The sequence below is a fragment of the Chionomys nivalis genome, chromosome 7, assembly GCF_950005125.1.
Source record: "Chionomys nivalis chromosome 7, mChiNiv1.1, whole genome shotgun sequence".
NCBI lineage: Eukaryota > Metazoa > Chordata > Mammalia > Rodentia > Cricetidae > Chionomys > Chionomys nivalis.
Window position 1 is genome coordinate 91,441,728 of NC_080092.1, and position 26,048 is coordinate 91,467,775.

A 26,048-nucleotide genomic window follows, 5' to 3' on the forward strand; every position below is an offset into this window, starting at 1 on the left:
AAAAGGTATCTCAGTAATACAGAGAAAGGACAACAAGCAGCAACATTCCACTGTGGCCTCTGTGTCAGTTCCTTCTTTGAATTTCATCCATGAGTTGTTGAAATCTATAAGCCCAATAAACCATTCCTTGTCCTGGTTGGTTTTGGTCAATGTTTATCACAGGAATGGAAAACAGAATAGCAAAGTAGTCAACTTGATCATACCTCGAATCAGCTAAGAGACATACCTCTTGGAGTGTCTATAGAGCATTTCTGGATAGTATTAAATGAAGGAGGAAGACCCTTCCTGAGAGTAGAAGACCATTCTGGACATAGTCCAGACATAAAGAGAGCAGAGGAAAAACAGTGTTGCTTTTGAGTATGATCATGCTATTGCTGCAGCTACTGCTTCCATCTTACAGTGATATCACAACCCACCTTCTTGGGCTTTCCAATGAGGAAAAGTCTTCAAGTCTTCAATCCTACAAGTCTTCAGCACCAGATTGGGACTTCTGAAGCACCCAGCCTCATGGTCTGAACAGTTACTGAGTTCTCAGCCCTTCGGGAGTGCAGCTACCCTTAGTTAGACTATGCAGCCTGTTATCAGTTAAGCTAATTTAATAAATCCTTATGTACTTACTATATATATTCATTCTACTTGTTCTGTTTATTTAGAACATCTTAATATGAGCTATTACATGAAAATGATAGAGCCTTATAGACAATTGTTCTTATGTTTATTGGTAAATATTCATAGTGGATCATTCTCAAAAGTGTCAAGCTCATTGTATCATTGATTATTAATTACTGTCAGTCATATCCAATAATCACTTTTCCCCAGGTCTCTATATGTGTGTTGAAAAGACAAAACACAAATGCCTTTGAATTCTTACATAATTTGGAGTCATGAAAATAGATGAACTTTAGTATAGCATAATTTGTTCTCAATATTACAGTGTTAATAATGTTGGTAACAATAGCTATAATGGTGTCTTCAGATCCAAGTGAAGAAAGAACAGAGTTAAACATCCCATGGATGAAACCTCCAGATCATATAGAACAAAAAGAATGACTATTAACTAGCTTTATATAATCCTTACTTAAAGAATATGATCTCAGAAATATTGTTCAGTTAGAACTTTTTTGAACTAAGTCAAACAATTTTATTTCTAGTAGATAAAATTCTTCAGAGGATTGAATCACATCTGGGAAAATTTCTGAACTTTTGGTTGTGCGAAAGAGATCATAGAACAAATAACTCTGAAGTGAGCCATAAGGAGATCCTTGTCCACACCCTCTGCCCTGCTCACAGAATGGAAAAAGGATAAGATAAACAAACAAATTTGTTCAGGGATTTTTTTTTGAGGTACATTTAATGAAAACAAAAAACAACAAACAAACAAACAAAAACCAACCTCACCACTTTTTGGAAGGTTGAGAGATGACCCAGAAGTTAAGAGCTCCTGCACTCTTGCAGAAGACTTTTGCTCAGTCTCCTGTGTCTACATAGCAATTCATAACTGCCTATAACTTTACTTTGAAGGGATTCAATGTCATCTTCCAGAAGCTACAGGCTCCCTCTTGCAGTTGGTGCACATATATTCATACAGTGTCATGCTCATATATATATATATTTATTTCTTTAAAAAATGCTTAATACTAAATGCAGAGTTTAGAGGGATCCTATATTGTTTTAAGAAATTAGCATTTTGTTTATTTAAAATTTGGGTGTGTTGTGTATACATGTGTGTGTGTGTGTGTGTGATGTATCCATATGTGTGGAAGGTAGGGGATTAGCCTTTTCATGAGTGTGCGGAGATCAGTTGTTAATATTGGATGTCTTCCTCTATTGCCATTCACTGTATTTTAATGAGAGACTGGGTCTCTCACTAAATCTGGTACCAGCCACTGTGGGTAGATTGACTGAATGGCCAACAATAGCTTTGGATTGATTTGATATGAGGTTGCTCCATACTGGGCTTTTATCTGGGTTGTATTTGTCTGATCATAGGGTCTCAGACTTTCTTATAAAGTATTTTACTCACTTATTCATCTCCACATACCCCCTTTTGCTTTTACTGGAGTATTTTTTGAAACTCAAGATTCCATCAACATTATTGAGTGGGTGTTAATTTCTACTGTGATGAATATTCCTTCAAAATTTTCTCATGGATTTCCATAATTCATTGTCTTTTAAAAGTCCATTTTATTTTTATCTTCTCGTTTGTGTTTCTCATAAAAGCAGTTATAAATTTTTACATGCTGCATGATTTGGCTAAATATTCTCTGTGGAAGCAGACTAATCAGGCTATCTAATTGTTCTTAAAAGACTTTTTTTTTTAAAGATCAGTTTTGGGTACATGGTCTGACCTAAATCAATATTTTTCTGAAGAGTTTTTACATATATCAGTATTTGTCTGTGATAAGCAAAACTAGTTCAGGAGAGTTACTAATAGGTTGCACCCTCAACTCACTTTCTTCTCAAAAAATATGTTAATGAGAGTTTAGAAATGCCTCATGCATTTGGTACTGGTGTTTGTTCATTATATAGAATATTAAGTTACATAAAATTTAATACAACTATACAATATCCTTTGGCTATATTTTCACCCATACCCCTTGTATTAGTTACTTTTATGTTGCTCTGAGAAAATAACATGACTCATAGGAGAGTCTAGTTTGTCTTACAGTTCCAGAGGTAGAGTAGTGGAGCGAGGTTGTATCAAAGCCCCCTAGTAATATTCTGCTTACAGTAAAACTGTACCTTCTAAAGGTTCCATAATTTTCTCTAAACAGAGCCACCCAACTGATGTGGGAGTCCCCTCTGTATGTTGTGATTACTATTAATAAATAAAGAAACTGCTTTGGGGGCTGGAGAGATGGCTCAGTTGTTAAGAGCATTGGCTGTTCTTCCAGAAGACCTGAGTTCAATTCCCAGCAACCACATGGTGGCTCACAACCATATGTAATGAGGTCTGGCGCCCTCTTCTGGCCTGCAGGCATACATGGAGGCATAATGTTGTATACATAATAAATAAATAAAATCTTTAAAAGAAATTTAACTCAAATATTTGTAAAGTCCAAATTTCAAACTGAGTAAAAGACTCCCAAACTAATAGATATTTTTTTTTTTTAAAAAAAAAAAAAAAGAAACTGCTTTGGACCTATAGCAGGGCAGAACTTAGCTAGGTGGGAAAAACAAAACAATGTTGGGAGAAAGAAAGGCAGAGTTAGAGAGAAGCATGGAGCTGCCACCAGAGACAGACACTGGGAACTTTACCCAGTAAGCCACTGCCACATGCCACAATACACAGATTGATGGAAATGGGTTAAATTAAGATGTAAGAGTTAGTCAATAAAAACTTAGAGCTCATGGGCCAAGCAGTGTTTTAAATAATGTAGTTTCTATGTGATTATTTTGGGGCTGAGCAACCAGGAATTAACTAGTGGCCTCCTTACAGCACCCAATTGGGAGGGGGAGACAAAGTATTTCAATATGTGAACCTATGTGGACATTTCTCTTCAAATGACTACACTGTCCCTTATTCTCCTCTCTACTTCATTCCTGTTGGTCTTCTTTATTCTTTCTACTTTCATAACACATGGTTTTATATATCTATAAATAAGAGAAATGTGACATTTGTCTTTCTGAGTCTTCCCTTTTTTACTTCATATTATAATCTCCAGTTGTATCCATTTTCTCCAAATGGCCTGTTTGCATTCTTTCTGTTTGTTTAATGATTTTGCTTCTTTGAGAACTTCTCAGGTGAACATTGAATCTACAGCACTCCTACCACTCCCCCCCCCCAACTCCTGCCGTTTTCCCACGTCTCAAGATCATAATTCTCATTTAACTGTTATTACTACATGTGCATACATATGTACATATAACTTACTGAATCCATTTAGCTTTGCTTGTATGTGCACATGTGAAGACAAGTCTTATAATCTACTGAGTAAGATCCTAGATTTCAAGTCCTCCCTGAAATGCTTGGAATTTCACTTGTTATAAGTCCAGTAACGTAACCATTAAGTTACATTTTTTTTTACATTTGCATTTTTTTGTAAGTCACACATCTCTGCTCTGGTTCTTCTTCTTGGCAAAGATACACTTAGCGCATCCCCAGTGCTCACTCTCAATTTGTTTGTCATAAACAAAGAAAAGAACATGCTAATGGTAGACTTTAAAAGTTCTCCCAATGATCCTCTTGCTCCACCTTTCATTATGATTTTTCTGTCTTGGCTACAACTTCTATTTTAATTCAATCCTACATTAGCATCTCGAATAGAATCAACAGTCTTCAAACACAGCTCTTCTGAATAGCCACTGTTCTAGAAACTTGAACCTTGGAAGTTGTCTTGGGAGAGTTTGCATGTAGATAAAAAGGGAAAAGGGCAGAAGACCACAAGCAGCCAGTGATAGGATATTGCTGCAGCACTCCTGTGACTCCCTGGCATCTGTGGGCTCCACATTCAAATTCTTGGCTCCTGGGATGCACCCAAGACCAAAGGCAAGGGTAGAGTTCACCCTGCTGTAACAATGGATGAAAACATTCTGGAGAAGAATAGACGCTAACACACACACACACACACACACACACACACACTGAGGCAATGGGGATGTTCTATCGGGAACTCACCAAGGCCAGCTGGCCGGGGACTGAAAAAGCATGGGACAAAACCGGTCTCGCTGAACATAATGGACAATGAGGACTACTGAGAACTGAAGAACAATGGCAATGGGTTCTTGATCCTATTGCACGTAATGGCTTTGTGGGAGCCCAGGTAGTTTGGATGCTCACCTTAATAGACCTGGATGGAGGTGGGTGGTCCTTGGACCTCCCACAGGGCAGAGAAACCTGCTTGCTCTTTGGGCTGAGGAGGAAGGAAGACTTGATTGGGGGAGGGAATGGGAGGTGGTGGCGGGGAAGAGGCAGAAATCTTTAATAATTAAATTAATTAATTAATAAAAAAAATCAGAGCTTAGGAGTCCTTGTCTAAAGTCAAAAAAAAAAAAAAGGACTGCTGTGTGAAGATGGGTTCTGAGAAGTAGGAGGAGAAAAACTGCAGCCTGTCCCTGCCCACACTCCTGGCAACCTCCTAATGAGAGCTCATTTGCAGCCAGCTTCATCATCTGGGAAAGCTTCTCCTGCGTGGCTAGGATAGCAGACTTAAGCATTGACGTTGCTTACTCTTTGCTTCGTTTGACAGACACAGCTTCTCTATTTGCCCCCAACTACTTATCACTTGTTTAGGCAATACTCATCCTGTACATTGTAGAAAACGTAGCAGAGTATTTGTCTGGTCTGATGAAAGAGTATAATATCAGGGTCATTGTCCTGGTTAGTTTTATGTCAACTGATACAAGCTAGCGTCATTTGGGAAGAAGGTCTCTCAACTGAGAAAGAAATCTCCTTAAGATTGGCCTGTAGGCAAGTCTGTAGTAAATTTTCTTAATTAGCGATGCAGGGTGGAGGCCCAGCTCATTGTGGGTAGTACCACCCCTGAGTAGGTGGTCCTAGAGGTGTAAGAAAGCAGGATGAGTAACCCAGCAGGAACACTCCTCCCTGGATTCTGCTTCAGTTCCTGTCTCCAGCTTCCTTCTTGTTCGAGTTCCTGCTCTCATTTCCTTGGAAGATGTACTGGAAAGTATAAGATTAAATAAACACTTTCCTCCCCAAGTTGAATTTGATCCTGGTTGGTTATCTTAGCAGTAGAAAACTGGGTTTTCCCTTTGCTTTACCAAAAAACGTTCAGTAGCTTGCATGTATGACTCCTAATCCAGCCTTCAAATTGAGATTGAGACAAAATACTTACAGTGCTAGCACTTGTCAGCCAGACTCAAACCACAGAATGCTGCTCCTTGCAACTCAGCTCTTGAGGCTATTTTTCCATGATGTAATAGCCCTTTTAGGTTCCTTTGAAAGAAAACTCACTAGCAGATCTGTCCCAACTGGAGCATTGCTGACATCAGCTGCACAGGCTGAAAACGTGTCCTGCAGAGACAAGGTCTTTGATACCAGAGGCATTAGTTATGGGGCTGTCATTGTTGTTGTCCCTTGAGAAGAGAAGAATTAAAGTGTATTCACACTAGGTCATGTGTAAATTTATGCTGTTTTTACTGGCTCTTAACCCTTTTCCTTCCAGGAATTGTTAAGTTCCTCTGAAGTCATATATCAGCCCTTGGGTCTGTTCTCACCAAGGGTGACTGTTTGACGGTAAGGTCTCTCAGTAGCTCAACAGAATAGAAGTCAGCTCATGCAACTGGCTCCCTGGAAATTACGTAAGAGAAATAAATACCTTGGTATTTCAAAAAGGAAATTATGAAACTCTCAGCAAACATGGATTCATAGACTCTCTTAAGCTCTCTTGTGAGAAAAAAAAGGGGGGGCTCTTGAGGGGGTCCTCAATAGCATCATGGATGAAGTCTTTTGCATGAGAGACCTCCAGGTCTTAACTTCTAGAAATAGGACCTAGAAGGAGGTTCAGATGCATTATAAAGAAGGAGCATCTGTCCATTCCTAGAAGTTTTTCTTTATTCTATCCTGCTCCTCTTAATCTTTCTCTTCCTCTTTCTTCCCTTATTTTCTTCCCCCTCATTTATTATACTCATCTCCATCTTCCTCCTCCCCTTCCTCCTCCTGCTATCCTCCTCATATCTCCTCCTCTTCCCTCTTTTTCCCCCTTCTTATCAACAAGTCAACTCATCAAGAATTGCTTTCCCATTATGATGAAATATTCCTACACTGATCTATTTTCCTCCCAGACTGAATTGTTTCATCCTGTGAGTCTGGCTAGGCTTACTTTGTCAGATGTGCCTGCTGCTTTTCTGGCATGTTCCTTTGACATGTGATGCTTTTTGGATGAAGCTAGAATCATGCAAATCTTGAGCTTCATTTAAAGAGATGAACCGAATGCAAAAATATAGTAACAGTTGTACATAAGGAGACTTACCTGCATCACTGCTACATTTGAGTTTTAATTTTCTTGGAGTTGATCTTGAAATAACATAGGGGCCACGGAGAAGAGAAATCAACGAGATGAAACAGCACACACAAGGAAAGAGGAGCAGCGAACATACAAATAAAGAAGGTAGATCATTGCAACTGCTGAGCTAATTTCTGTGCACACATCACTTTGTGAGGAACAGAGATTTATTCGGAGCCCAGGATTAAGGAGACTTTTATAAATCTCTGTCCTGTTGCCTGGATTTCGCAACTATGGATACAGCATTGATGACTAAGATCAAGCCCACTGTGCTAACCAACACTGTGACCAAGGCAGATGTTCTAATTGCTCCTAGAAAGAATTCTAAAGAAGCCTGTCATTCTGTTCTTCTCTGCTGTTAAACTCTGTCCTTAGCTTGTATTGTTACTGGAAGGTTGAAACCATTTAGCTTCAGATCTTTGTTGGTGAGCCAGCCTTCCAAAACTTTCTGAGGGAGGTGTCAGTATCTATTTAGGATTTTTCTCACTTCCAATGTAGAAAAAAAATGTGTGTGCTGTGGGTGCAGTGGGTTAGTAGGCGACTTTTAAAGATGCAAATTGTGAAATGTAACTGGACTTAGAACATCATGAAATTAGATTCATAGAAGGGTGTTTGAAATGACCACTGATTTTTCTGCCAAAACTGGCCCTCTCCTTTCTTTATAGGGTTTGCATATGTCTGGATCTCTCTCTCTCTCTCTCTCTCTCTCTCTCTCTCTCTCTCTCTCTCTCTCTCTCTCTCCATTCAGTATAACCTTTCCTTAATGCATAATGTTTATATATAAAATGATGCACAGGGAGAACAATAGATTTTCCCAAGTGGGAAATCCATCATTTTTCAAGGAGCTATTTGGAAGCATTGCATGTGTTAACACATAAACAACATTTAATCTCAACAAATGTGAAAGCTAGTTCTCCTGAGTCCTATTGACCAAGGTGCCTTAAAAGCCACTGTGTGTCTGCATGGCTTCAGCAGGCAGGCTGAGAAATGGCCACCAGGCTACAGAAAAGGCATTATTTATGGTGTCAGTTCCTGCTTTACTAAAACTTGATGAGTCAGTTAGGCAAACCACACCAAAGAATAAACTGTTGTCTAAATGAAAGCTTTAAAATCAGATCCTTACTGATAAAGATTATCCAAAGCTGAGGCCCTGGTGACAGAATATAATTCTGTAAGGAATTTAGAGTCCATCACTAACCTCAGAAACAATTTCTTATGTGTGGAACTCATTTAAATGTTGTGGATACTTAAAACAGAAAGATTGCAGCTCAAGCCTCAGCACAAGGGAAGAAATACCTGGATCTGATCTTCACAGGTCTGTTAAAATATCAAAACACTTGCAAAATGAGCAATGATATTACTTGAATTTTAAAAAATGATATCATACTTTACAGCTACCTTGTTACTGCCACTGTTGCTGGTGATACTTGAGTATGCCTCTTTGATTTTTTTATGATTTTAATGCCAGTTTTAATGGTTTGTAACCTATAAAGAATTACTTTGACTCTGGGAGGGAGGATGTATGCTTAGGGATTCAGTGCTAGAGAAAACCCACAGATACTGATCAGATTTATTTTAAAAATAGGAAGCATGAAATCTGAGCCAAACAATTAGAGCTGGGTACTGTACAAAGAACAAAAAGTCAAAGTTTATGTATTTCAGAGTCATGGAAATGATTTAGGGAGAAGAAATAAGTGACTCTCTGTATAAGTCCTTCTTTGTTTGCTGAATAATGCTTGTAGGGAAACCATGAGAGTTATATCCTGCACAGTGAAGTGCAGGGGATGGAAGATGTTAGATTTGGCTTAGAGTTTGTGTCATCAGACTGCAAACTTGTGAGCAGGTTTACTAGAACATAATTTTTATGTCTCTATTTTTTTCTGAACTTAAAATGGGGATTTGGGGAATTATAGTTACCAAAAAAATGACAATAACTAAAACAAGACACACAAAAAGGAAGGTAAGATGGTATGGATATAGCCAGGGGCCATAGATGAAGAAATGCCAGTCTGATTAATGTCCCAGTCTCCCTGCACCCACCCTTATTCTTGTGAGGGATTTGTAGAGTTTGTACTCTGTGAAGAATTAACTGCTGATTGGTTGTCCTTCACATCTAAAAATCTACCCAGATTTTGTGTTTCTGTGAGTACTTCTTTAAAAAATTCATGTGTGTGTGCATGTGTGTGTGTGCGTGTGTGTGCACACTTAGGTAGGAAGTGTGTGTGTATGTGCACATGCATGTCAGAGATCAATGTCTATTGTTCTTCCTGATCATTTCCTTATCTAGTTTTGATTTGAGACAGCATCTTTCACTGAACCTGGAACTCACCTATTGAGTAGACTGACTAAAGAGAAATCCTAGTGATTTTCAAGTCTCTGCAACGCCAGAGCTGAGATTTTATGCATGTGCTACCATGCCCTAGCCAGCTTTTTACATGATCACCAAGGATCTGAACCCAGGTCCTAGCGCTTGCATGACAAACACCTCCCTACTGGGTTGACTTCCTAGCCATCATGAAAATTTTTAAATGTGGACCGTCAACCGAAAAGTGCATTTGCTTTCCTCCTTTGGTTTCTTGCTAGCCTGCATCTTCAGCCTTGCCCATCACACATTTCTGTTTTCCTCATTTGCTTGCATTTCATTTATCACTGTAGCATTTAGTGGACACTGCAAAAGATTTATAGGTTATTTAAAAGATTGTTGTACACATGGCTTAGTCCTCCAATTGTTGTACACATGGCTTAGTTCTCCAATTGTTGTACACATGGCTTAGTCCTACAAAACTACATCCATTGACTATGGAATTTTCAGTATCATTAGATACAGCTGTAGTGTAAGTAACTACCATTGTTTAGAAAATCAATATGTCTCATGAATTTCAAATATGTGATTTTCAATACCAGTGACTTTTTTTTTCATAGATACTAAGTGGCAGACTCAAGTTTCAAAGTCATACCGGGGGCGGGAGGTGTGAACCTCTTCTCAAAACATTCCTCCTGAAGTATACCTATCTTCAAAATCCAAAGTTTACAACTTAAAATTCAACACCTTGGAATTTAAAATAATGAGAATTGAAATTAAGGTGGCTTGGAAATCTTTGACCTAGTCATTCCACAGCTAAAAATCTATCCAAAGAAAGTGGAAAAGACAAAGATAAACACTGATTTTCACAGATAATTAAAGTATTCTTTCAAAGGGAAAATCCAAATATGAATGTAAACATAGAAGACTCAGAGATGACTATATTCTTATGTATTATGGGCACGAAAGTCATTAAGTTTGCTTTTCAGTGAATTTAATTGCATCAAATATTCATAAGTAAAATATTAACCATTATTTTAAAAAGATGACCCATGTGTTCTTAAATTTAGTTAACTTAATGATGAAAATGATGCAGGAAAGGAGGGAAAGGAAGGAAAATCCTACACAGCTGAAATTTATTTACCTCAATAAAGGAGAGAAGAGCTTCTTTCATTTATCTTTTTTATTTTTCAACACAAATCTACATTTTATTTTTAATCTTTTTAAAAAATTTTCTGTGTATAAGCTTTTGCCTTCACATGTGTCCATGCACCATATGAGCACAGTGAGTTCACAGGCCAGAAGAGGCAGGCCATACCCTGGAACTAGAGTTACAGAGGGTTGGGAGCCACTGGGTGGCTGTGGGAGTGGAGCCCAGGTCCTCTGGAGAAGGAGAGAGTGCTCTTACCAGCTGAGTCATCTCTCCAGCTCCACATATCTACATTTCCAATTGGTTTTAAAATCGTTTAATGTTTTGCAGGGAGCGTACACTGTATTTTTAAAAAATGGAGGAGTATCTAAGACAGCATCCTAAAACCTAAGTTTTCAAGAATACAGCTTTTCAAAGTATCATTACAGTGTATTTGACTGATTCAAATATATTTCACACTTTTTTGCGTAAACTGGTGAGCCTTGGTTGTTTATTTCTTTGATGCTAGTAAAAGTTAAGTTGGGTGAGTCTTATGATGCCCCAGTGAGTTATTTTAAAAGCAAAGAGATATCACTGCAAGTGTTTTAGACTTTGGATTTAGTTACTAATTGTAATAGATGTTACTCTGTACTGTATTAGGGAGAGCCTATGGTTCTAGAAGTAAGTGCATCTTCTATAGGTGTGCACCGCCGTTAGTCCACCAAAGGCATTTGTGTCTCTTTAGACCCAGTTTTCTCTAACAGCATCATTCCCTTGCCTCTTCTTCCCTCCCCTTCTTCCCCTCTTCCCTATTTTTATGATCTCCTTGAGTTTATGTCCATTTGATACTGAGCCATTGGGCATCACGCTTTATGAAGTACAACAGCAGCATTGCCGCTTGGCAAGTTCTCCATCCACGCTGGCTCCCTGCTGATCTTCTTACTAAACTTTCATCGCTCTTATCAAAGCATGGCACTGAGCCTCCAGCAGTAATTAGCATTTTTTTCTCAGCTGGATTCTACTCAGCCAGTGATCTGTGCTGATGGCAGAATGACCCAGTCTAAGAAACTGTCATTCGTGGTGAGAGAGGAAAAGAGAAGACTGTAGGGCTCGCTATCTTTGCGAGAACTAGCACTGCACAGATAATAAAAACAAAATGATCCTTGTAATCACTGGGTTAAAAACAGTAAATTAAGACCTGGCCCTGTGATGAACTTGATATTTTCAGAGTGTAATTATCTCACGTACCTGAGGTGAACAAGGGCTCGCAGAACATGACAAAAGAGCTGATATACTAAATAATAACCTATTTGCCCTGGAAGTGGAGGCTTCCTAAAGAACAGACCCATTTGTTATTGGTGTTAACAGATCTGGTAAGAAGTGAAGACCTTTAATAATACGTCATCACAGCCAGCAAAGGCGTTTGCTGAGTGAATAAGTACGGTTGTGCTACGCGTACACCTATTAACACACAAATAGTTCCAAACACAGGGACACCTCCTTACTCAGAGCTCTTCCTGGACTATTCACTGTTCACAATGTAACAAATACTGTGGCATTTAATTGGTGTGCAAAGCTAAAATGTATGTCTTAAATAGATCCAGAAAACTGACCAAGATAAGGTAACTTGAAATTCTGCTCAGACTATCTAAAAAAAAAATACATCTTTAGATTTGTTAGATCATATTTCTTTTTATTCACCGTATATTTCTTAACAGTCTTGGTTATATAAAATCTCAGCCTAGCAGAGATTAGAATCAAGTAATTCAACACAGCGTGATTCCAGCCTGAGATATTCACAGCACACTAACACAAGAAAACACAAGAAGGTTTTCTCTGACGGAGAAAGAAGGTTAGGCAAAAAGTCTTACATACAGGGAGTCCAGTCATTTGCTGTAAGGAAATGATCCTCCTGTGCTCTGATGGGCCTGATGTGTTGCAGGTAAAAATTAGATAGCCTGAAGTAGTTATTATATAATCACATTGAATATACTAGCATGACCGTTTGCCTCTGCAACAACGTATTTGACATAAATTTTGCTCATGGTCTCATAGTGCTTGCTTCTAGTGATTCTGGATCCAAGGTGAGGGGGGCATCATGGCAACAAGAGCATGCGCCATAGGCTACTCATCTCACAGTGAAAAGAAACAGAGGTGCAGAGACCAAAGACGGTGGGGTCCCACCTTCTAAAGTCTCCCTTACTGCTAGCTAAGGACCATATCTTCTACAAATGAGCTACAAAGAACATCTCATATTTAAATTATAACACTGAGTCATTATTCAAGCCATTTTTTTTAAATAAAGAATTTCTATTTCTTTTGTTTATTTCACCATGAAACTGACTTTCGTGGCGAGTAACTTACATATTTGCCTAAGTGCAAAGTGACTAGAATATAGAAGAAAAATGACGTATCAAGGAAGTTTGAAAATCTGCTTATGGGTAGGTACAAACAAACATATGGGCCGGGCGGTGGTGGCACAAGCCTTTGATCACAGCACTCGGGACGCAGAAGCAGGCAGACGGATCTCTGTGAGATCGAGGTCAGCCTGGTCAACAAGAGCTAGTTCCAGGACAGACTTCAAAGCTCCAGAGAAACTCTATCTCAAACAAACAAACAAAAACCAAAAAAAAAAAAAAAAACCAAAAAACCAAACATATGGAAAATATTTTGGTAGCAGAAACAGAGAAAAATAAGCTATATATAGCTATATGAGGGGTAAGTTCAGAGTGTTAGTGAAAAGAGGTCTAGGTGTAATAATTCAGAGAAAATAATTTCCAACCATTCAAACTTCCTCAGAGAAGCTATGATGCAAGATGCTGTGCTCCTGGCTATGCCAGATCTGCCTCCTCCCTCCCCCAAAGCATCTCCATTGTGGTGCAAAAACAATGTTTATGGAGTACTTTCATTCTTTAAAGAAACACTCAGTGAGGATGAAGTATTCAAAAGTTCACAAGTACACTTGTGATTTCATCAACATAAAGAGAGGTGGACATCACTAGTACATGAAGACATGAACACAATCAGGCAGCAAGGTTGCCTTGTGGTATGTTTTCAAATATCCTCAATACCAATATATATGATGGTGTGTTTTGTGTTTTTTTTTTTTTTCTCTTTTAGCGTTGGGTCATTTAACTGTTTTACTTGTTTGTTGTCTGGCATCTAAAGAAAAAAAGTAAAAGATAAAGAAAGAAAAAAAAAGAAAATGTAAATACCTGGGAGAAAATATTGTTTCTTTGACTTTGTGCTGAGTAGTTATTTATTATTTTAAAATTCAGTCAATCAAGATCAAAATGAAGATTAAGTATCATGAGAATGGTAAATAATATTAATTTTCAAAGACAAAGCAGTTTTCCAATAAAGATTCCTTTCAGTGTTTAAAGTGCCACCTTAGGAGGCTTTGTCTAATATTGCTTGTGTTCCTGTTTCTTAAGATGTGTGTGAAGGAAAGATTTATGCTTCTAGAGAGACAGTCGCTCTCTGAGTCACATGGCCATGCACAATTGAATCTCTCATCCAGAGCCTGACTAATATTATTATATTATAGGTGGTTGCTGTGGAGGGAATCAGCGAGAGCATAACTGTCATTTCCTTGGAAAAAATTAATCCACAGATGGACCCCAACACCCAGCTGCCACAGTACTCAATACTAATGGGAAGTGTGTGTGTGTGCGCGTGCGCGTGTGTGCATGTGTGCTAAATAAGACCTGAGTCAGTCAAAAAAAAAAAAAAAAAAAAAAAGAAAGAGGTATACTGACTAGAAAAATCTGTACCACTCATTGCTCCAAAAAAAGAGCATATTTATCAAAGTCAATGCTTTGGCAGCCTAGAGTTTCCCTGATAGAGACAAAGTGAAAAGGCATTTATTAATTAAAATGTACAGTTACATTCTTTTTTAAATGCAAGGGAGATATGTAAGTCTATCTATCATATACAGAAAACGTTTTAGTCAAAATTAAATCTTTCATGTTTGTTTAACTAAACAATGAGGGGAAAAGTTTTACTAAGACTGGGAAATTACTCGTAAAAATCTAATTTTCCTGAACTTTCTCCTCCAAGATACCTGCCTTGTGGCCTGTTATTCATCCAGTCTCTTGGGAGAGGTGTGAGAATAAAACCGGTGGTTGACAGAAAGACCAAGGGCTGTCTTTTATATGCCTCTACAGCTAAAAATACAATACAAACAAAAGTATAGAATATTGTGCTCGTTTCTTTAATGATTTTCCTGTCTCATGAAGCTGTCTTGGCCTGGGGTTTATTCATTTCACTGAGTAGAATAGGAAAAGAAAGCAACTGCAAACCAAGATTCTAAATACTTGCCTTCTCTGGGTAGTGGAGTTATTTTAAACAGACAGCCTTACCTGTGGGAGCCGGGGATGGGGTGTTCATACAGTTTGGAAAATTCTTCAGCATATACTTATGCAATTAGTCACAACGCAGAAGAAAGACAGAAAGAGAAAAAATGTGAGCTGATAACTCTCTCTCTAGGCCTTGGCTAATGGAGAGTTACTTTATTCCCGGTTTCTTGATTTGGATGTGTTCTATTAGAGTCATCTTCATTGCAGATTTAATCCAAGCTATTTGTAAATAATACATGGCTTAATATATGATAGAGGAGACCTAGCTCCCTTGTGGGAGACAATATCCCGGTATACAAAGTTTTAAAAGGCAACCCTCCGTTACCGACTTGGTGTAAAGGCAGTCCCAACTAACGAAACACCATTTGACTCCCCCCCCCCCAAAAAAAAAAACAGTCGCGGGGTTTGCACGACCTGTTCCACACCCTCTCAAGTGCTAGGAAAAGAGACAGGCTCAGTGAGACAAAATGAAAATCTATCCGCATTTCACCAGCACCTCCTAGGGGCCACGTGAGGATATGAGACTAGGAGGAGGTTATCCAGCAGCAACTCAGAACTGTTCCTTTCCATTCTCCTCTTGTACCCTGCTTGTACAATCAAGAATGAGAAATACTTTGTAGAGTCGTTTGGTGACTCAACACAATCTTTAGGGGTTTAAACAAAAAGGCACGCGGAATGCTGTGGAGCGTTTGAAGCGCAATCAGGAAGCCGGACCGCAAACTCCGTGGAAGAGAAGACTCCTAAACGCTGTTCCTTCGCTATGACACCGTCGTACTCAGAGAAAATAAGCACTCACTTTACACACTCATTTAAGGATTCATTTCTAAAAGGTTAGGATGGAGGCGCAGTTAAAGCCATAGCTGGTTTTTGAGGGTCTGCAATCTCTTGCCTTGTTGCTTGGGAAGGAGGGCTGGGAGGCGCTGGTGCGAGGGCAGAGCTGAGAGTCTGTAGGACTCTGTTCCAGAGAATTCATTACTCTCTAATTGTTCTGATTTTACATGAGCAGAGCGTGCCAGGCGGTGGTGGGGCGAGAGATCGAGGGCGGACAAGGCGAGAGGAACCAGCGGCTCCCTCCCTTTCCCCCACACCCTCCCCGGAGAAGTAAGGGCGCTTTCTGTAAGTAATTCACCACCGTTCGGGCAGAGAAACAGCCCAGTCAGACAAGCCATCGCTACACTTGTGCGCATCTAAATCTTGCTGGGGTACTGAGTGCGGGTCCCTGGACACTTTTCGCTGTTTAATTAGCGGATTACCCGCGAGCTGCTGTTGAAGGCGCTGTGATTTCGAAGGTCTCTATGCAGGAGAAGGGATAGAGGGAGACGCACCCCAGTGATCATTCATTCCCTCCCGGTTGCAGACGTCATTCTCAGGCACTGGCACCTCCGAGGCCCTTACAGGAACGTGTACAGCCGGCCTCCACCCTGGAAAGAAACTGGGGCGCGTGGGTCTCAGAGACCCACTAGGAAGCTTTTTTGCCCAAGGCCAGGCTGCAATTAGGCAGCGGCCTGGCGGTTGGGCTTCCCACCTGTTGCTGTCCCCGTTGGGGCCGCGACTTCCTCCTCCCCAGCCCTGAACTGGACTCTCAGACCAGGCTAGGAAGCTGGAGGAGGTAGAGGAAGCCACCGCAGGTTCCCTGGCGGGCAGAGCTAGGGGCCACGGGTGTAAAGATCCTCCCCCTCTCCCCGCTCCCGGTGGCGGTTCCCCGGGCTGGCTGCGCAGCCAGGTGCTCTCCGATTGGCCAGCAGTGGACAGGGGCGGAGCCAAGAAGGCCGATTTTCACAAGGACCGCCTCAAAAGCTCCCAGGCTATCGCAGAGCGCACTGGAGCCCTGGCCAGCGCGCAGCCTTCCCGGCGCCGGCAAGCAGGGTCTTGGGAATTCTCACTTGCTTCGGCTCACTCTCCTTCACAAAACCCACTGGATCTTACATGCTTCTGTAACCCCACTTCCACTCCATGGTCCCATGATCCTGTGCCAGCAACAGGTAAGGGCTTCAGTGGCTTTTTTTTTTTTCCTCTTCTCTCCTCTTTGCGTGTCTAGGGCAGTGGACTAGCGCCACAGTCCCCTACCCTGTTGTCCCCACTGTTCTGGAGGTGCCCATCTGTCAAGCTGCTGTAATGATTTCCTCTGCAAGCTTTGGAGTCCCGGCTCATTGCCTATATAGTTTGTGTGCGCACCAGAACATCTTCAGAGCTAAAAATACTGAGACATGCTTGGAAGAGTTGAGCAATAGAAACAGATTTCTCTGCAGCATCTGTTTGTGCTCATAACTTCCAATGCACCAGCTGTAGCGAGATACTGGGCTGAGAGGCAAGCGCGAGCCTGAAGCGGATTCTTCCTCTTATTGGGGGTTCGAGGGAGGAAGAGAAGGTATCGGGGATTGGAGGTCTCTCTTGAGCGCTGGTCTCTGACCGCGAGACTCAGCACTTATTCCAGATCCTTGGCATCTGTGTGTGTGTGGGGGGGGATAGTGTGTGTGTGTGTGTGTGTGTGTGTGTGTCGTTGCTTCGAATACAGCACAGAGTTCCAGAGTCAGAGCTCCAGAGTGAGCATCTCGAGTCTCAGATTCCTTTGATGAGAAATAGAGTGTGAGCGTGAGCTGGATTTTTGCCTTAAGACTGAAAAACTTTCCCATCCTATGTCAGTTTGCCCTAAGCACTTTGCTATTCTTAGTAATAATGGTGTAAATTCCTCATTTGAAGACAGTGTGGTTTTAGGGAAGCAGTGATCAAAGAGACACGATTTTGAAGAAAAAAAAAAGACTGCCTGATAACATGGATTCATTATGACGGTTGGAGGAAAAACCAAGATAGGAAATGAGTCTGGTTCAGTCTGTCAGTGGAGACTTGATTGACACTGTCCTTTCCAAAGGTTTACACAAACTCCAAATGTACCTGTCATGAAATACAGGTGTTACTTGAAAGCCTGTTTTGGTTAAGCAGAGACGAGGCTTAATATTTCCCTTTGTCATTTATGGTCTCTTCACATTAATAATTAATAGGCTGTCACAGTTCCTTTTGGTAGCCAGCTCTGTGTGCCCTTTGGGTACCACTCCACTTGTTCACCTCTTCTTGATCGCAACCAAGGCTTGGGTTTTTTTTTTTTTTAAGTTTTTATTTTTTATTCTACAGGAAAAAAAAATCCCCATGTCCAGGAAAGAGATAGGTTACTTCGAGTATGGTAAAATGGTGACAGTTGGGGTCAAGGTCATTTCACTTTCCTTTGCACCTGGAACTCCATATTGTGATATTTTATTTTTAACGTTATTGATATCGGTAAAGATATTTGCTGTGCACCTTTGTGAAATCACTTAAACAAATCAGTCAACACCTTTCAGACACTCCTTATCAAAACTCCCTGGTCAATTTGTCCTTCTCTGACTTCTGAGAAGCCTAAAAGATTGACCCCATATTTACCTGAACTCTGGACCATTTCAAGCTTTTTAAGCAAGGTAAATTTTTGTTTACTGAACACAAGTCGTCCTTGGCATGCATAAATGCCTAGAGTTGCCACAAACATTGCTGGGTATAAATGTGAGAGGCAGCACTCACATAGATATAAATGGGTGTTTCCCCCTCCACTTGCTCCCCCCCCCCTTTCTGTTTACTGAGCTTCATAGAGGTTGCTCTGCAGCAATAGCATTCACATAGCAACTTGTGCCCAGAGCACTCTGGGACTGGTCTGCATGGCGTCAGCTGGGGAATAGCTGCCTAAGCACTCATTAGCTGACTTCTCTCACCCAGCACCTTTTCTTCGGCTATGTCCTGTCTTTTGTCAGAAGCTTACATTTTCACTGAGAGCCAAGGACCCTCCTATGGGACACTGTGATTCTCATTTATTCTTCCCAAGTCCCTTTATCTAGTTTCTCCCGTGCTCTATGGAGCTATTTCCTATATACAAAACAATTCAGATTCCCTCACTTTTGCAGTGTGATCGCCTTGCCCCTGTGTTTGTAATTTGTATCTCTCTCTCTCTCTCTCTCTCTCTCTCTCTCTCTCTCTCTCTCTCTCCTTTAATATCTACCTAAGATTGAGGCACTGGACTATATTTTTCCATTGCTTATGCTTAATTTTGGATCAGCCTATAAATAGCCTTAACATGAAGCACACCACATGTGGCCTCTCAGTTTCCCAGAAATACTTTCTACCTCATTGGTTAAGGCTTGGGTAAAATGATTATTCATGTCCATTGAGTTTAGATCTGGTGTCTTAAACATTTGAGCTTAAAGGGGATTTGTATATTACTCACCAAAGTCATTATCAGCTCTCTGGAACTATAATAGCTATCAAGGAAGCAAGAGTATCTAAATACATTACTAGTTTGCTGTTTTTCAGATAATTTTTGAAATAAAACTGCATGAAAGTTTTATATATATATTTTTTTTTACCTGAAAGCCTTTCCTAGATATTTATGAATTAGTGATTGCCACCGAGAAAGGAGAGGGCAAGAGAACTTTCTGCTTACTTGAAGTCGCTGGGACCTGAGGCCAGGTCAATTGCAAAAGCACAGCCAACTCTACAGACAGGCTTGTCAGAGTACAGTGGATTCAAGATTTCTACAGTTGTAACCAGCTCCTCCAGAGTCTGAAGACAGATGACATGTGTGTGCACACATACAAACATTGCTCTGTTTGGGTTTGACATGTAGTTGACATGAGGAAATTTTCCATTTCAAGGAAAGAAAGGGGCGGGGAAGCAGTTTTTTTTTTTTTTTTTTTTTCCTTTCCAGGAAGTACTGGTAAAACCTGAAAATGATGCGCCAGCCAGCATGTGGAACAAATTCTGCCATTAGCAATGGAAATGAGACAATCACAGCCCCCTCAGTACAGGCTATTTGCAAGGCTCCAAGTGGGGAAAGCTATTCATAGGAAACAGCTATTGTGTGACTTGTGGAATTCAAACAGACGTCCTAGGATGGAGATGTTGGAAAGTCCTAATTGGGCCTTCGGAGTTCATGGGGTTGTTAAGTTCTTATCTAGAGAGAGGCAGGAGTCAGTGCGAAGAAATCTGGGAGAGACTGCATGGCCTGCGATGTTAATGCATGAAACACTTCTTTTGAATAGTGAAAAGGGATTCATTGGCACTAGCTTATCTTAAAATACTCTACAGTTAATCTTAACTCAGATGCACTCTCTGAAGGGACTCCTTTGACCCATTCCCACGTTTGAAAGAAAAGCACACCTGCATTTGGTGTCCTGCCACTGTCTCCATGTTCAAGGAGAAACATTTGGCAACATTGTGTGAGCCAAATCATCTGAAAATACTGTTAAAATATTCCTTTCCAAATCCAGGATCTAGACGTCTAAGAAATATGATTCTTTGTGCACTTGTCCAAATGCACACTTCATAGGCTAGCAGACAAAACAGTGAAGCAGGTAGAAGGTTGGGAAGGTGCCAAACACAGGAACATTTTTTTTTTAAATGAAGCAATTCAAAGGCATTTTTAAATAAAACATCATTTAGGTGTCAAAAGCTGGCAAAAATGTAACACACATTGCAATTTTCATAGATGACTAATCTCAAGAAAACTAAGTTGGGGTACAGCTTGCTAATAGTGTAGACAGAGAAGGAGAAGCCAGAAGACCCGAGCAAGGCATTTCCAGAGACAATGCACCTTGCCTCTTGGTGAAGGGCTACATGAAGTAAGGACAAATGGATCACTTTCTATGTCTGCAGCTGGCTTGGCAGAAAACAGTTCTGTTGACTGATCCATATTCATGTGCCTTTCAGGGAAAATCAAAACTGGAGCCCTCTCACCAAGGCCTCAACCCATTTCTGATCCTTTCTATTGTCCCTCTTAAAAACAGGACATGGATTTGGAGGTTTGAAAAGTTGGAAATCACTTTCAGTTTTTAGTTCTAGGCCATATTAATATTAATTTGCTTCTAGACTTCATTAATACACATCACGTAGAGAAAACACCTTTGACCATTTCTTAGTTATTCTTTCCTTTTTGCTTTCTTTTGTTTTTTTTGTGTGTTAGAAAAAAATGTAGTTTTTATTTTAGTTTATTTTTGAGTTGAGGGAAAGTCAAAGCAAGTAGCTAAATTTTAAATTCTACCTGGGGCAGAATGAGGCAGTGGGAGGAAGCTGGAAACTAAGCTACTATTTGTTCATGTTAGGTAAAGGTGAGTGCCTTCTCCATAGGAACCTACAGCAAACAAGAGCAGGAGAAGCGAAAGTAAGCTGACTGGCATTTATGAGCGACTTTGATTACAAAGTTGTCTCTGTTGGAGAGAACACAGCCTTGGACCCACATGAAATGAGGCCTTGCCTTATCTCAATCCGTTAAAGACCTGGGCCTTTGGAACAGAGGTGGCTTCCTTCCTACCCTGTCATTACACATGGCAATCCCATCCCTGGAGAATTTCAGGAGTGATATTGCTAAGCAACAGAATGGCTCTCTATTCCCCAGAGCAAATCTGCGTCTTCAAATCAGAGTCACTTGCATTCAGGGAGATGGTATCCGACATTTCTGCGCAGTGTCTGCTTCAAGTGTGGGGAGTGACAGAGCAAGTCCAAACAGTATCCAGAAGTTAGGATGCATTTCAAATGCTGCAAAGGACTGTCTGCCCAACACTATTACTGAAACAAAATTGTCTGTGCCCATAGATGTCAACCTTGTCAGCAAGGGCTGTGCCATTCTCTCTTAAGGCACATGTAATTGGACGAATACCCTGGCTGGTCTTATGAAATATTCTCTGGACATATCCTACTTTTAGAAGCTGGTGCAAACCTTAGAATCAGAATGAATTCTCTGTTTATTACCTTGAGACCCTGGAAGAGAGTAAGCACTGATAAGTAGATATGGATTTTAGAATATTCTAGATTGCTGACAAACAGTAGAAGAAATGGGAATTGAAATTTTGGTGGAATGACTAGCAGAGGTACTTCATCAATGTGCAGTGACTATGATTTTAAATAAAAATTTAAAAGAGCATTTGTATGAACAAAGAAAACTCCACACAATCCAATCCAAAGCACATTTGTTTGTGTCTTAGTCTGTTTTTGTTAAGTTGGGGATATTGTCTTAGACAGTAGGACTCCTTTAAGTATAGCTGTTTTATAATGAATACTCTCTTCTCTTGTAGGACAAATTCTCTGGATGTCAGCTGAGTTACTAAGGTAACTCTATTGGTCAAAAGGCAAACCTTGGTAGAATCCCAAGGTCCTTGGAAGCATCCATCGCTCCTCATCTTCTTTCCTTTCTTTTTTCTTTTCTTTTTCTTTTTTTTTTTTTTTTAATTTTTGGCGTGTGTGTCTCCACCGAACATTCAAAACTGTTTCTTCAAAGGGTTTTGCAAAAACTCAGACTGTTTTCTAAAGCAGAAACACTGGCGTCCACGGCGGAAGCAATGGGCAGTGTGCGAACCAACCGCTACAGCATCGTCTCTTCGGAAGAGGATGGCATGAAGCTGGCCACCATGGCAGTGGCCAACGGTTTCGGGAATGGCAAGAGTAAAGTCCACACGCGACAACAGTGCAGGAGCCGCTTTGTGAAGAAAGACGGGCACTGCAATGTTCAGTTCATCAATGTTGGTGAGAAGGGACAGAGGTACCTGGCAGACATATTTACCACGTGTGTTGACATTCGTTGGCGATGGATGCTGGTTATCTTCTGCCTAGCCTTTGTGCTCTCCTGGCTGTTCTTTGGCTGCGTGTTTTGGTTGATAGCCCTGCTCCATGGGGATCTGGATGCTTCTAAAGAGAGCAAAGCTTGTGTGTCTGAGGTCAACAGCTTCACAGCTGCCTTCCTCTTCTCCATTGAGACCCAGACAACCATCGGCTATGGTTTCCGGTGTGTGACGGATGAGTGCCCAATTGCTGTTTTCATGGTGGTATTCCAGTCAATCGTGGGCTGCATCATCGACGCCTTCATCATCGGTGCAGTCATGGCAAAGATGGCAAAGCCAAAGAAGAGAAATGAGACTCTTGTTTTCAGTCACAATGCTGTGATTGCCATGAGGGACGGCAAGCTATGCTTAATGTGGAGGGTGGGCAATCTTCGCAAAAGCCACCTTGTGGAAGCTCACGTGCGGGCACAGCTCCTCAAATCCAGAATCACTTCAGAAGGGGAGTATATCCCCTTGGACCAGATAGATATCAATGTTGGTTTTGATAGCGGAATTGACCGCATATTTCTAGTGTCCCCTATCACTATTGTCCATGAAATAGATGAAGACAGCCCTTTATACGACTTGAGTAAGCAGGATATTGACAATGCAGACTTTGAAATTGTTGTCATACTGGAAGGCATGGTGGAGGCCACCGCCATGACGACACAATGCCGGAGTTCATATCTGGCCAACGAAATTCTCTGGGGTCACCGCTATGAACCGGTGCTCTTTGAAGAGAAACACTACTACAAAGTGGACTATTCAAGATTCCATAAGACTTATGAGGTACCTAACACTCCCCTTTGTAGTGCTAGAGACTTAGCAGAGAAGAAATACATCCTCTCCAATGCGAATTCATTTTGCTATGAAAATGAAGTTGCCCTCACAAGCAAAGAGGAAGAGGACAGTGAAAATGGAGTCCCAGAGAGCACCAGTACAGACTCACCTCCTGGCATAGATCTTCATAACCAGGCAAGCGTACCTCTAGAACCCAGGCCCTTAAGACGAGAATCGGAGATATGACTGGCGGATTCCATCTTTGGAATATTTACTTCGCTACACAGTCTGTTGTTGGTCAGAGGTCCGAGACAGTTATACAGACCATGGTACTGGTCGAGAGGTGGGTGAAAGTGAGGAGCCACAAGAGACTAAGGCTAGCACAAAGGTTTCAAGAAAAGACTGTAAGCGGGATGACTGATGGCAAGCTCTTTGCAGGCCTCCGAGCGACCCGATGGCACATATCCGTTGTAGAAAAGGTTGTGGGGTTTTAAATGTATTGTTTTGTGTTTTTACAAAACTTGAATATGCAGGCAAGCCTCAGTTTGGGAGTTTAGTTTATCTGGAATGCTTCTCTTTAGGGGAACAAGAATGATTTTAATGGCATAACACAGGCAAGACTCTGCCTTAATTTTTGAAAAGCTGCTAACTACATGAACACAAACTGTATTTTTGTTGCAGTGTAGGTTACCTTTTACATAATTTTAAAAAGTCAGTGTTGAACATTGTTGAAGGCGCACAGTGTGCTTCAAAGTGTCAAGTATTTGGCTATTAACTGCCAAAATGAGAGCCTGATTTTCTGAGGCCAGTAATTTTTTTTTGCTAAAATTGATCTCTCTGATCTCTCTCTCTCTCTCTCTCTCTCTCTCTCTCTCTCTCTCTCTCTCTCTCTCTCTCTCTCCCTCTCCCTCTCCCTCTCCCTCTCCCTCTCCCTCTCTCCACTTTTTTGTTATGTAAGGGCATTATGTAACCCTAGCCAAATGGTAGCCTCTGGGTTTTATTCTTTTCCTTTCCACTACACTAATAGGTTATCTCCAATTTTCAGTTAGACTACCTAAAATAAATACCAAAGAGAATGCACATCTTTTTGCACAGTGGAGTTTATATTAACAAGGAAACAAAGCCCCATGGGTTGTCTGGGAAATCCAGAGACCCTAACTTTGAACCTCAGCAAGATGTTGAACAGCCTGCCTGTTCATTCTGCATCTTAGTCTGAAAGAGAGAAACAAAGTCGATAAATGTGTGTTTTCAATTTTGTTCTTTTGTGCATCCTTCTTATTTGAAGGGGAAGGGAAAGGGGACATGGGTCACACCTATATACACACTATCCCAATGTCTTTCATTCCCTGATAGGTAGCGTTGATCAGGCTAATGTATTCGAAGGAGGGAGAAAGAGATACTCCACTCAGAACGTTCTGAGCTTTTCTCTTTCTGCACATTCCAAGGTCTTGCTTGAACTTGGTTGATAACCTGGCATCCTACAAACAGAGCCATCCAGCATGGAAGATAGATTTAAAATTTTTGCAACTGAATTATGGCTTTGACAGTCAGGAAATTTCTAACTTGGTGTCACATTAGGAATGATATCTGGCCTCCAGGCTTGTCCTTCTGAGGCATCTGCAGAAAGACAACATGGGCTGAATATGCCAAAGCAGGGGATTTCCATGTGTGTGTGTGTGTGTGTGTGTGTGTGTGTGTGTGTGGGTGCTACTTCAATGCAAAAATCTACTTTACAAAGGAGAAGGAAGCTGCCTTTTTTATGGCAGAAGAGGGTAGGAGAGAATGTCTCAGTATTTTTAGGGTCTTAGTGAGCCATTCAAACACAACACAATTACAAGCTAATGAGTTAAGAGTCTAATGGGTTATTTCTCTCTGTGTACACACTCATGACTATTATGAGCTGGTCATTGTCTCTTGTAAAGTCCCGAAGCAGGTTACCAAGGACACATTATTTTCTAGAATCCTCTTCTGCCTTGTCACCTGACTTGATGAAAACACCTCTCCCCACCCCCACTCTAGCCCAATAATGAAAATCTCCCCCCACCTTTCTTTCTTTCGGTTTTAAAGCCCCCCCTGCTTGTGCATCCCAGGGTTGCTCATTTCGCCTTTTAGTTTGGAGTCTGAAAATCAACTCTCGAATGGTATTATACCCTAATATGCCATTAAAAATCAGCTTGTTCTTGAATCATGTATTTTATTTCAGTCAATGTTTGTGCCGGTCTGTGGCTTGTGAGCAGCCGTATCTGAACGCAGGGCCTGTAAGATGATGACAGTTTCTGCTGTTATCAACTGTCCTAAGTCCAACGGGTGGGTAACTGTGGGTATTATTCTCACGGAAATCAAGAGGGCAGCGTTGAGAAAGGTTCATCATTGTACATCCGCGTTTAAAGGCAGGGTTAGGAAGTTGCTTGAATCAGAGTTGGAGGGGTCGGTTGAAGACAAAAGGGACTGGCTTGTGACGGGGCGAGGCCATGTGGAGGGCTTCAGGTGCTGCTATTAAGGAGATTTGCAGAGGAAAATTATCAAACCAAAGAGTATTCAGTGGAATGTAAATCAAATGAAGATGCAGTGGAGAAGGGGGGTGACCACCTGGAGGTCCCTCCAGACACACAGTACTACCACTTAAAAAGACTTGAGTTATTTGAAAAGGGGTGGGTACAGGGGCAAGAAAAGAGGGAGGGGAGTCTTTCAACTTATTTTTTAAAAAGAAGAAAGCATCTAAAATTTCTGGTGCATAGGTTTGTTTTTCGTTTGTTTTTTTTTTTTCAAGAAACTTTTGCAGAAGCTACATTTTTAAAGTGTACATTTTATAAAGTTTATCAGATATTTTCATATTTAAAGCCAAATGTAAATAGAAATCTGTAAAGGAAAAAAATACCATAGGAGGTATAATTACAGCAGTGA

General features: G+C 40.8%; 1 protein-coding gene across 1 annotated transcript; it reads left to right on the forward strand.

The window, feature by feature from the left end:
• The first annotated feature begins 16,580 nt into the window (after nt 1-16,580).
• On the forward strand, nt 16,581-25,790 carry Kcnj2 (potassium inwardly rectifying channel subfamily J member 2). The gene is made up of 2 exons (XM_057776578.1): nt 16,581-16,736; nt 21,843-25,790. The coding sequence occupies exon 2, from the start codon at nt 22,107-22,109 to the stop codon at nt 23,388-23,390; it is 1,284 nt and encodes a 427-aa protein (XP_057632561.1). The 5' UTR covers nt 16,581-16,736; nt 21,843-22,106; the 3' UTR covers nt 23,391-25,790.
• Nucleotides 25,791-26,048: the final 258 nt, after the last annotated feature.

Bases quoted from the DNA above. Each gene is read 5' to 3' on its own strand.
- Kcnj2 (XM_057776578.1), top strand. From the start codon at position 22,107: ATGGGCAGTGTGCGAACCAACCGCTACAGCATCGTCTCTTCGGAAGAG.